The sequence below is a fragment of the Mus pahari genome, unplaced genomic scaffold, assembly GCF_900095145.1.
Source record: "Mus pahari unplaced genomic scaffold, PAHARI_EIJ_v1.1 scaffold_8542_1, whole genome shotgun sequence".
Lineage (NCBI taxonomy): Eukaryota > Metazoa > Chordata > Mammalia > Rodentia > Muridae > Mus > Mus pahari.
Genome location: NW_018391616.1, coordinates 23,751 through 37,450, shown reverse-complemented (window position 1 = coordinate 37,450; position 13,700 = coordinate 23,751). Strand labels below are relative to the sequence as shown.

The 13,700-nt window shown below is 36.7% G+C and overlaps 1 gene segment (V, D, J or C); it reads right to left on the bottom strand.

The window, feature by feature from the left end:
• Positions 1-4,668: 4,668 nt before the first annotated feature.
• LOC110314615 lies at positions 4,669-5,299 on the bottom strand. The segment is given in 2 exon segments: positions 4,669-5,015; positions 5,226-5,299. Coding segments are annotated over 2 exon segments (396 nt in total).
• Between the last annotated feature and the right edge of the window lie 8,401 nt (positions 5,300-13,700).

The window sequence follows — 13,700 nt, the reverse complement described above, 5'->3', positions numbered from 1 at the left end:
CAACTGGTAATAAGAACACATGCTCCACTGTGTTGTAGCTGACCTATTTATAATAGCCAGAAGGTGGAAAGAACCCAGATGTCCCTCAATAGAGGAATGGATACAGAAAATGTGCTACATTTGCACAATGGGATACTACCCAGCTATTAAAAACAATGAATTTATGAAATTCTTGGTCAAATGGATATATCTGGAGGATATCATCCTTAGTGAGGTAAACCAATAGCAAAAGAACTCACTTGATATGTACTCACTGATAAATGGATATTAGTCCAGAAACCTAGAATACCCAAAATACTATCTCCAAAACAAGAAAATCAAGAAGGAAGACCAACAGGTCGATACTTCATTCCTCCACCAAATAGGGAATAAAATACACATGGAAGACGTTGCAGAGACAAAGTTTGAAGCTAAGATGAAAGGATGGACCATCCAGAGACTGCCCCACCCAGGGGTCCATCCCATAATCAACCAGCAAATGCAGACACTATTGCATATACCAGCAAGATTTTGCTAAAAGGACCCTGATATAGCTTTCTCTTGTTATCCTATGCCAGTGCCTGGCAAATACAGAAGTGGATGCCCACAGTCATCTATAGGATAGAACACAGGGGCCCCAATGGAGGAGCTAGAGAAATTACCCAAGGAGCTGAAGGGATCTGCAGCCCTATAGGTGAAACAACAATATGAACTTATAGGTACCCACCAGAGCTCATGTGTCTATCTGCATATATAGCAGAAGATGGCCTAGTAGGCCATCATTGGGAAAAGACGCCCCTTGGTCTTTTAAACTTTATATGCCCCATACAGGGGAAGGCCAGGTCCAAGAAGTGGGAGTGAGTGGGAAGGGGAGCAGGGCTGGGGGAGGGTATAGGGCTGGGGGACACTAGGGATAGCATTCGAAATGTAAATGAAGAAAATATCTTATAAAATAAATTAAAAAAAAATAATGTGAGGAAAGGGAAACAGCTGGTGGAAGTACAAACTCTTACAGCACTATGGCAATCTGTGTGGAGGTTGCTCCTTAAAATAGGAGTAGGATCTACCTCAAGATCCAGCTATACTACTTTTGTGTTTATAGGCATAGGACTCTATGATCTACTGTAGACCCACCTGCTCATTGCTGCTGCTCTATTCATACTGTCTAGAAATGAGAAAGGGCCTAGATGCTCAACAATGGATGGGTAGAGTGTGGAAATATGCTACATTACAGATTGATTCATTTGTTATCTGGGATATTTGAGGTGAGATGATTTAACCAACTATCTTCTGGTTATTTTGTTTGTTGTTATTTTTTAAAAAATGTGTGTTAGATTCTCTCTATTTAAATAGTAATGGAACTACTTTTTAAGTGTTATTCAAAAGTTACACATTGAAGAATTAGAAGAATAAAATGTAAACGATGTGGAAAATTGATGTGTTTCCATAACCATAGAATCAACACAAAACCTCACATCTTAAAATACTTTCCTAAGTATCAGATAAAATGTATTATTAAGGTATATATTCTCTCGAAATATAAACATACAGTAAAATATTGTATAAGATATATTAAAAGAATCTGAAGTGCCATGACTAGGAAATATTCACAATTGCTGCAATGTAAGAAATACTTCACTGATTAATGCATTAACAGGAAACTGTACATTAAATAAAAAAAATTTATTATTCTAGGTATTGTAATTAACATCAAACAACTCATACTGAGGGTGAAGACTGTCATTTTACTTTTAATCAATTAGTTTCACGGGGAGGGAGATGTCTCTGTAAAGTATTTTTCATGAAAAAATAGAACTCAAGTTAAATTCTCAACATACACATAAGCTAAGCTTCATCCATATTTGTCTATAACTCCAGCACTTGAGCATGAAGTTTTCTTCAAATAAAAACTGTATCTCTGATTAAACTATTCTAGACAATGAAAAATTCTACATTTAGCAGAAGACCCTTTCTGAAAACTTAAAAATGAAGAAAGTTAGAGGAGGAAGTTACCATCAATACCATGGGCTGTTCAAGCCTACCTATGGTTGACTCCACATCTTACAAAAACATCAAGCAAAACACACACAAACACACAAACACATACACATACAGATAGTTATTTTTATATTTTACATTAGGGAAGAAAATAAAAGTGTCCAAACAAATGTTTTGTTTGTTTGTTTGTTTTAAATTCTCTTTGCCTTTGTTTTTTTGTTTTTGAATTTTTTTTGAGAGTTTATTTTTTTCTGTTATCTTTTATTGGATATTTTATATATTTAAATTTCAAATGTTAACCCCTTTTCCTGTTTTTCCTATCTCATCGTGCCTGCCCCTGCTTCTATGAAGATGTTCCCCAACCCACCCACCAACTTCCACCTCTCTGCCCTCATATTCCCCTACACTTGGGTATCTAACCTTCACTGAACCAAGATCCTCTCCTCTCATTGATGCCAAACAATGCCATCGTCTGCTACATAGATGGCTGGAGACATAGGACCCTCCATGTGTACTCTTTGGTTATTAGTTTAGTCCCAGGGAGCTCTGGGGTTTTTGTTGGTTGATATTGTTGTTCTTCCTATGAACCCCTTCAGCTCCTTCGTTCATTTCTCTAATTCCTCCATTGGGGTCCCCATGCTTGGTCCAATGGTTGGCTGTGAGCATCTGCCTCTGTATTTGTCAGGCTCAGGCAGACCCTCTCAGGAGACAGCTATAACAGACCCCTGTCAACAGCCACTTCTTGGCATCTGCAATAGTGTCTGGGTTTGGTGACTATGTATGAGATGGATCCCCAGGTGGGGCATTCTCTGATTGGTGTTTCCTTCAGTCTCTGCTCCACACTTTGTCCCCATATTTCATTTAGACAGGAGCAATTCTGCATTTAAATTTTGGAAAGTGTGCCCCCCAACCAGGGTCCTTGCCTAACCTCTGTATATGGTCTTTATGGGTTCTCCATCCCTTTTGTTGGGCATTTCAGCTTATCTCATCCCAGTTAGGTCCTGGGAGCCTCTTGTTTTCCTGGCATCCAAGGACTTGCTAATGGGTACCACCCAGTTCCCCATCGCCCATTGCTATGAAAAGTTCAGCTTGGGACCTTTGGAAAATTCCAGCAGGCACTCTTCTCCTCCTGGAAGAGAAAGGTCATAAAGCATGTAGGCATCCCTCCCCAGAAGGGAAAGGCTGATTATATTCCTCAGAAAGACCACAGGGGGGACTGACATTTGGCCACCCACAGGTAAGGGAAGCACTTGCTACCTCATTCCCTAAAAACCTATTAATTTAAAAGTCATACTGTTCTGCCAATCACATTGTGCCTAGTTTCTGATGCTATATTCTATCCCTGGAAACTGTAGACAAACATGCCCATACAGGCTGCCCAGAGTTGCTGCCTCTCCTTTGGTTGCAGGACAACCCCAGTAAACTGGAATAATAAATTCCTCTTCCTTTGCATCGATCCTCAGCTCCACATGGTTCACTCAGAAGGTCCACAGTAGCTAAGGATCATCAGTCTTGCAGCTACACACCTCTGTTCAAATTCCTGACCCTCTGTATATCATCCCAGTCTCCTCCCATACCTGATTCTGAGCCTCTTTTCCTCCTCCCTTCCTCTCTTCCTCCCAAGTCTCTTCTACCCTCTACCTCATGTGAGTATTTTGTTCCTCCTTCTAAGAAGGATTGAAGCATCTACTTTTTGGTCTTCTTGAACTTCATATCATCTGTGAATTGTATCTTGGATAGCCTGAGATTTTGTGCTAATATCCACTTATCAGTGAGTGCATACTATCTGTGTTATTTTGTGAATGGGTTAACCCACTCAGGATGATACTTTCTAGTTCCATCTACTTGCCAAAGAATTTCATGTAGTCACTGTTTTGGATAGCTGAGTAGTACACCATTGTGTAAATATACCACATCTTCTGCATGCATTCTTCTGTTGAAGGACATCTGAGTTATTTCCAACTTCTGGCTATTATAAATAAGGCTGCTATTAATGAATATAGTGGAGCATGTGTCCTTGTTATATGTTGGAGAGTCTTTTGGGTATATGCATAGGAGGGGTATATCTGACTTCTCAGGTAGTACTATGTCCAGTTTTCTGAGGAATGACCAGATTGATTTCCAAAGTAATTGTACAACCCCACTAGCAATGGAGGAGTGTTCCTCTTTCTCCACATCCTTATCAGCATCTGCTATCACCTGAGTTTTTTATCTTAGTCATTCTGACTGCTGTGAAGTGGACTCTCAGTGTTTTGATTTGCATTTTCCTGATGACTAAGGATATTGAGCATTTCTTTAGGTGCTTCTCAGCCATCTGATATTCCTCAGTTGAAAATTCTTTGTTTAGCTCTGTGCCTCATTTTTTAATAGGGGTATTTGGTTCTCTGGGTTCTTTGAGGAAATAAAAAAGATAGATAAACTCTTAGCCAGACTAACCAGAGGGTACAGAGACAGTATCCAAATTTGGTTTTGTTTTTGAAATAGCATATTCTATAACCTTGGCTGGCTTATATCTTACTATTTAAACCAGCATGGACTTGAACCCATGGAGATACTCCTGCTGAAACAGTCTTCTGGAGAATCCCGGTGTTCTTCAATCAACATATTTCTGTAAACTCACACCTGGCTGCATCTGTGAAACACTTTAAAGAAGGTTGAGGCAACACTAGAAACAGCTGAAGTATCCCAGCCTCACAGTTCTGCTTTCTTGGAGGTTTTTGCTATGTTCTGCATCATTGTGGGAGGATAAGTGTGACCATTTTGACAGTAATACACTCCAACATCTTCAGGTTCCACACTGTTGATACTGAGAGTGAAATCTGTCCCTGATCCACTGCCAGTGAACCTGGACGGGATCCCAGAGAGGGACTGGGAAGAATATTTGATGAGAAGCCTTGGAGACTCATGTGATTTTTGTTGATACCAGTGTAAGTAGTTGCTAATACTCTGGCTGGCCCTGCAGGAAAGAGAAACTCTATCTCCTAGAGTCACAGACAGGGTGGCTGGAGACTGAGTCATCACAATGTCACATCTGGAGGCTGGAAAAACAGGAAAAAGAAACATTAGTAGGATACTACACTGAATATGAAAGTCACTACTAAAATACTTAGAAAAATAAAATATTTTCATTGTATCAACTTCTTTAAACAGGAAGTTAAATCCCATGTGGTTCTGGCTTGTGAATAAAGCAAGAAAATTGCATATTTAAATAATATATCCATTTTATTGCAATGTCCAAGCAGTCATACCTGAAATCCAGAAAAGCAGAAGTCCAAGGAGCTGAGGTGTGGCCACCATCTTCAAACTTTCCCTGAGTTTGTGTGGATTAGGACACAGCTCTGAGAAAGACCTTCTTATAAAACTCTAAGGGGCAGGAACAAGTACTTATGCAAATCATCCTGACTTCACAAGGTCTGTAGTAAGACATAGTCAGAAGAGTAGGCTCCTAGTGTCTTAGAATATTTATCCCCTTGCTGGTTAACTGAAGAGTTTTAAAGGAGAATTGGCTTCTACTTACATGGTTACATAATTATCATAGTCTAAGGAAGTCTCTGTGATACATTTAACAATTTAAAATGAAGATCATCTCACATCCATGGTCTCATTCCAGGCTTATGTTGTTTTCCTTGATATTTCCTTTTTTAAAAAATTATTGTTAGATATTTCCCTTATTTACATTTCAAATGTTATCCTCTTTCCTAGTTTCCCCTCCAAAAATCCTCTATTACCTTCCCCCTCCCAGTGTTCCCCATCCCATCCACTCCTGCTTCCTGGCCCAGGCATTCCCCTATACTGGGGCATAGAATATTCACAGGACCAAGGGCCTCTCCTCTCATTGATGAGGCCATCCTCTGCTACATATGCAGCTAGAGCTAGAGTCCCCCCATGTGTTTTCTTTGATTGGTGGTTTAGTCCCAGGGAGCTCTGGAGTTACTGGTTAGTTCATATTGGTGTTCCTCCTAGGGGGCTGCAAATCCCTTCAGCTCCTTGTGTACTTTCTCTAGCTCCTTCCCTGGGGACCTTGTGCTTTGTCTAATGGATGACTGTGAGCATCCACTTCTGTATTAGTCAGGCACTGGCAGAGAATCTCAGGAGACAGCTTTATCAGGCTTCTGTCAGCAAGCTTTTGTTGGCATTGCAATAGGTCTGGATGTGATGGTTGTTTGTGGGATGAATCCCCAAGTGGGGCAGTTTCTGGATGGTCATTCCTTCAGTCTTTGCTCCAAACTTTATTTTTGTAACTCCTTCCATGGGTATTTTGTTCTTATGATTCTTATATGGTCTGAAGCATCATCTGAACATTCCAAGAAGCATAACGACATGTAAACCTAAAGTGATATCACATAAATACAATTTCATTAACAAGAAGTAAGAAACTCTGAATGTCTTATGAAGACATATTTCTCCAGAGGGGTACATAAAATCCTTATAAACATTTATAATCTTCCAGAATAGAGATTTCAGAGGTTGAGATATCAAAATATTTTTTAACGCTTTCCAAATAAAAGTCAAATAGTGCATATTGATGTCTTTCCAACAAGAGTGATGAAGAGTATCACAGAAGTATTTCTAGAATGTTCAAATTCCTTCCATAGTATATTATTTTCATGCTATTTAAAAGACCACAATTGTGAGAAAGCTTAGATCAAGAGAGAAATTTCTATCAGTTCCATTTAAAGAAACCACTGTTCTTGTTGCTTGGGCCGTATAACTGTGCTAGAGCATATGTATTATATAAAAACTATGGCTGAGCTTTTGTAAAGCCCAAGTACCTGCAAAGTAGACTACCAAGACTCTTGAGAAATGAGGATAGGAGTAAAGAAGAGCCCCTGTTTACTGCAAGTGGGAATGCAATAACTATGAAATCACTGTGCAGTTTTCTAAAACAGCTATAGATATCACTTCTACATTACCCAGCTATGCCATTCCTGTGAGTATAACTAAAGGATTCCATAGCCTACAGAAGACATAAAAGCACATACATGTATTTTGCAGCTCAATTCAGAATAGCTAGGAAATGGAATCAATTTTGATGTGTACCACAAGATAAATGGATAATTGAAATGTAGTACATTGGTTCAGTGGGATTTATCTAGGTATAGAGGCTCATGAAATTATGAAAAATTTGGAAACTGAATGGCCCTAGAAAAATTATAATGACTAAATCCTTCTATTCCCTCACATATATTTGCCACATTCTTCCCACAAGTGTGCATTGTAATTTCAAATTTCAATTTGCTGTTTAACTTGGACTATACTTTGATGTAAGAAGCTAGAACGGGACTCCCACATTGGGAGGTCTTTTGAGGAATTACAATAGAACACATGTGACAGGGAAAAATAGCCAGATATTTTGGGAAGGAAGGTTTGTGCATGATTGGGATGAGAGGTTGAGAAAGAGGATGGTTAAATATATTAAGATATTATTCTACTAATACCAAAAAGAAAACAATCAAACTAGTAAATCATACCCGAGCAAATTTAGGAAGAATCCTTAGGGATACTGTAATATCTGGTGATTAACTTTATGCAGGAATTCAATATAAGCAATGGATTCTAAAATTACCATACATTAATTATTTTTAAAAGAAGGTGAAACCATGTCATGGAATATTTAGGTGTATGCTGAATCTGGAATTATCAAAACACAAGCACACATAAATTAAATATCATGTGCAATATTTTCTCCTTTTCCTTTCTTTCCTTCCTTTCTTTCCTCTTTTGTCATTATTTCTGATTATCTTTTTTCTCTTTATTTTGTTCTTCCTTTTATACTTCTTTCTTTCTTACTTTCCCTTTTTCTTTTACTGAAAATTGAATTTTTCTCACATAATATATTCTGATTATGGATTCCCTTCCTCCCAGGTCTCCCTCATGACATCTTCCCTCTAGATCCACCCTCTTTCTGCATATAGTTACAAAATATATATAGGCTTCTATGGAATAATAATTAATAATAGTATATAATAATAAGGTAAAATAAATATAAGAAGATAAAACAAAGACCAAAATAACAGTTTTGGCCAAACCAAACAAAAGTAAAGAGCCAAAGAGAAAGCACAAGAAAGAGACAAACTTCCTCACATATTCAGGAATGCCATACAAACACTGAATGGGAGGCTTGCAGGAGAACCAGTGGCTAGCTGAAACTTCCACATGTAAGCTTCCATAAATTCTGTCTCTGTCTCTGTCTTATACACATATGTATGCATATGTAGATGACCCATAAATTAAAAACAAATAAAAATGTGTAAAATAATTAAATTTAAATGTAAAAATAATGGATAAAATTATTAAAAATGAAGAGACTGACATGATATTATGAGACAAAGATACTCCAAACATACTTTGAGTTCATTTTCTGTTGCCCATCTGGTGCTATATATCCAATCTACCATTAAAAGAAGTTTGTTTCCTATGAAACTAAATTTTCATTTGGGAGTGGTTATCAATAGAAGACAGCCTATGTTTAGGAATGGGGCATGTGTACATGTCTTTTAGCTCTAGGACCCCAATAGGGCAGACCTCAGGCAGTCCCTGTGCATGATGCCACAGTCCCTGTGAGTTTATTTGATGTCAATCATGTTAATATTAGAATTTTTTCTTGAGTTCCTCCATCATCTCTGATTCCTAGACACTTCCCATTTCCTCTTCCACAGGATAGTCTAATACCAATGGAGAAGAATTTGATGGATCCCATTTAGAGCTGAGTGTTCCAAGGTCTCTCACTCTGTAAAATGTGTGGCTTTGGGTCTCTTTATTTGATCTTATTACTGAAGAAAAGAAGAATCCTTCATGTTGGTGAGCAAAGCATTAATCTATAAGTATAGCAAATGACATTAGAAGAAATTTTATTGGTAGTTTTCTGTTAGCATGCTTGATTGCTTTTTTGCTTGCTTGATTTTTTGATTGATTTGATTGATAGACTGATTTAGAATATCAGCATATAATTTTACTTTAGGATTTCAAAACAGCATTACATACAGGTTCCATCTCATAGAGTAGGCCTTCAGAAAAATCAAATAAGTTCATTACTCCCACGTATTTTGTGCCATTATTGTACTAGCATATCTCCCATATACAAAACATTCTCGATCAAAGAGTATGAGTCTTGGGTTGGTGTTTACCTTTCTCCTCTCCTCACTGGAAAGTACCTTTATGTACCAAAGACACTAGCATATAGAGGAAAAGTCATTAGCTCAACACATCCAATGTTGAAGGATTTGTGTAGGTGTTGTCTTTAGAAATGGGGCTTTTCTATACTTATTTTTGGATAGCAACCTATCATCTTGGCAACAATGTGGGTTGTTTGGAAGTTCAATGTGGGTTGTTTGCTCAAAAACTCAAATAAATGTAACCCAATCCCAGTACAGGAAGTTTCATTTGAGAACGGAGATGATCAGCTGGGATCTGTGTCCCTCATATTTTGGTGATTTCATTTATATTGCCTTCAGATGTGTATATACTTTTGACAGACTGCATTGTATTAGGTTGCTATACTATCTCTCAATTACCCTTACTTTTCCTGTCTCTTCCATCTCTTCCTGTATTCCCTCCTTTATCTCCATATTTCTACCCCATTTCCACTTGAAACTCCTGTTCTAGTTCCCTCACTGAACCGATATAGATAACATCTATTCTGTTTCTTTTTATTTTATAATGTTGAGAAATGTCCCATGTATTCATAATCACTTAAAACTTTTATAATGGAGAGGTGTTAGATTTTGTCAAGAGCATTTTCTGTAGCTCATGAGATGATCACAGGTTTTTTTGCTTTTATTTTACTTATATAATCAATGATATTTATTGGCTTACATATGTTGAACCACACTTGCATCTCTGTGATGAAGCCTGCACGACCATGTTGGATCATTTTTTAGATGAACACTTAAATACAGTTTGCAAAAAATTTATTGAGAATTTTTCCATCGCTCTTCATAAGTGCAATTGTTCTATAACTTATTTGCTCTCCATGTGGCTTGGGAATAATGGTAACTGTGGCATCAGAAAATTAATCTGGGAAGGTTCCTTCTGTTTCTAATTAGTGTAATAATTTAAGGAGTATTGAAATTAACTTCTCCTTGAAATTATGATAAAATTCTTCACTTCATTTGGCTAAGAATTATTTTGGGGGAGTGGGAGGAACAGGTTGAAAGCATTTTAATTATTGCTTCTATTTCATTGGAAGCTATATATTTATTTAAGTTGATTGTCTGGTTTTGGTTTCATTCTGATAGCTATATGTACTGATGAAATTCATCATTGCCTTTAAGTAGTCTAGTTTAGTGGACTACAAATTTTTAAATTGTGGTCTTGTGAATCTCTGAGTTTCCTTAGTGTTTGTTATTATGTTCCCCTGTCTTATTTCTAATTTTGTTAATTTGAATTTGCTTTTGCTTTTAGATATTTGGAAAATAGTTTAATAGTTTGTCAATTTTAGTGATTTTTCTCAAAGAACCAAATCTTTGTTCCATTAATCCTTTTAGTTTTTGTTTGCTTGCTTTATTTTTTTTATTTTATTTACAATAATAATATGATGACTTCTTGGCATCTCCTCCTTTGGGGCATGGTTTCTTGATTTTGTTCTAGAGTGTTCAGGTGTCCTGTTAAGTTACTTGTATGAGATCTCTCTCATTTTTTTTATGTTGACAGTGTTATGAACTTGCTTCTTAGAAAGTACTTCATATTGTCCTGTATGTTTCAGTATGTTGTGTATTCATTTTCAGTCAGTTTTAGAAAGTCTTTAATTTCTTTCTTGACCAATTTTCACTCAATACTGAATTGTTTAGTTTCTATGAATTTGTTAAATTTTTGTTGTTTCTTGTGTTGTTGATATCCAGTTCAAATAAGTGCTAGTAAGTTTTGCAGGGAGCTATTTAATACATTTGATATGTTGGGATTTTCTTTGTGTCTAAGTAGGTCATCAGTTTTGGAAAAAGTTCCATGAGGAGCCAGAGGAACACATACTTGCATATATGTTTGTGTGGGTGAAAAGTTTTGTAAATATCTGTTAGGTTCATTTGCTTTTGAACATCTGTTAGTTCCAGTATTTATTTGTTAAGTTATTGTCTGGATGATCCATCAACTGGTAAAGGTGAGATATTGAAGTCTCAGATTTTAAAGGCATGAGAGGTAATATGTGATTTAATCTATAGTAGTGTTTCTTTTATGAACTTGGATGCCTTTGTGATTGGTATATAGATGTTTAGTATTTCAATATCCTCATGGAAGATTTTTCTTTTGATCAGTATGAAGTACCCTTCCCTATCTCTTTTAATTAGTCTTGGTAGCAGTCTATTTTGACAGATATTAAATTAGCTATACCATATTCTTCCTTGGTGCATTTGCTTGGAACAAATTTTTCAAATATTTTACCCTGAGGCGATGTCTATTTTTAATTTTAAGTTGTATTTCTTGGATGGCAGAAGGATGGATCCTATTTTCTAATCTAGTATGCTACTCTGTGATTTTTATTGAGAAATTGAGAATATTGATATTGAGAGCTATCAGTGAGCAATGTTTCATAATTACTGATTTTTTTTTTTGTTGCTTCTGTGGTGGTGGTGGTGGAGGTCATGGTAGGTGTATGTGTGTTTCCCTTCTTTTGGTTTTACTAGTCTGGGACTGTTTATTCCTTTCATTTTTGTGGGTATAGTTATCTTCTTTAGGTTGCAAATTTCCTGTTCATACCTTCTGTATGTCTGGATATATAGATAAATAAAGTATATATTTGTTTTGTGATAGATTATCCCATTTTCTCCATCTACTGTAATTGAAATTTTTGCTGAGGATAGGATTCTGTGTTGACTTTTATGGCATTGCTAAGTGTATAGAGTATCAGTCCAGGCTCTTCTGGCTTTGAGAGTCTCCACTGAGATGTAAGGTACCACTTTAAGAGGTCTTCCTTTATATGTTAGTGTTTTACACTTGCATCTTTCTGTATTCTATAATCTCTGTGTTTAGTGCTTTAATTTCTATTTACCACAAGGAACTTCTTTTATCCAATCTATTTTGTGTTACATATGCTTTCTGTACCTTGATAGGCACCTCCTTCTTTAGATTTGGAAAGACATTCTTATTTTCCTTATAATATTCTTGAAAATATGTACTTTTCCTGAGTTTCTTCTCCTTCCTCTATTCGTATTAATTCCAGATTTTTTTCTTTCCACAGTTTTCCAGATTCTGTGGATTCTTTCTGCATGATTTTTTGTATTTAAAAAGTCTTTGACCTGTCAACTTGTATCATGCTTTAAATACCATAGATTCTTTTAATCCTTCTCTTGAATTTTGATGGTAAGTCTTATCTCTGAGGTTCGAGTTCCCAAATATTTATTCTAAAATTTCCTCACTTTGACATTTCTTCATTGTTTCTGTTTCTTTCTCTCTTTTTTTGAGGAAAATCATAAATTTACTCTTTAGACTAAAATGTTTAACATTTTCTTCCTTTGTAAAATTTTGCAGAATTAACATTTTCCCAATTAAAAAAAATCAAGCTACATTAATTTGATTTGCTTTATAACAATTTTGCCTAAACCATTTGGCTTTAGACAACACATGACTAATTGATTAGCATATTTTAATTGTACATGTTAAAAGGTATCACCATAATATTTCCATGTATGCCTATAGTGAGTGCTGGTAGTAAGCAGGGTAATGAAAATGCAAGTTTCATCCACACAGACACACATTTCTCTATTCATAGATGATTTAGAATACTCTAAAAGGTAGAACCTACTTGTTTAGCAATTTTCACAGAAGAAAGAAGAGATATTGTCAGATACTTTGATGGTGAGGTTTGGAAAAACCCTGGTCAACGCTTCACTGCCCCAAAGGAGGTGCTTCGCTGTCTCAGAGCTCTGGCTTTCTTTCCACCCAAACCAATAACTTTCTGATTGAACCTTCCATTTAGTTCATATATGAAATAGTGAGCTCCACATGGTATTTCTATCTCTGAACTTCAAAACCCAAGTTGCATCAATCAAAGTGAATTTTCTAACTTATAATTATGTCCATTTCTTCTTTTATTACTATTATTTTATTAGATATTTTCTTCATTTACATTTCAAATGCTATCACTAATGTCCCCTATACCCTCTCCCCGCCCTGCTCCCCTACCCACTCACTCGCACTTCTTGACCCTGGTGTTATCCTCTATGGGGCATATAAAGTTTGCAAGACCAAGGGACCTCTCTTCCCAGTGATGGCTGAGTACATCATCTTCTGCTATATATGCAGCTAGAGACACGAGCTCTGGGGGTACTGGTTAGTTCATATTGTTGTTCTACCTATAGGGTTGCAGACCCCTTCCACTCCTTGGGTATTTCTCTAGCTCCTCCATTGGGGACCCTGTGTTCCATCTAATAGCTGACTGTGAGAATCCACTTCTGTGTTTGTCAGGTACTGGCATACCTTCATAAGAGGCTGTCATATCAGGGTGCTTTGAGCAGAATCTTTCTAGCATGTGCAATAGTGTCTGGGTTTGGTGGCTGATGATAGGATGGATCCCGAAGTGGGGTAGTCTCTGGATAGTCCATCCTTTAGTCTTAGTTAAAAACTTTGTCTCTGTAAATCCTTTTATGGTTATTTTATTCCCTATTCTAAGGAGGAATGAAGTATCCACATTTTGTTCTTCCTTCTTTTTAGTTTTCTTGTGTTTTGCAAATTGTATCTTGGGTATTCTAAGTCTCTGGGCTAATATCCACTTATCAGTGAGTGCATATCTA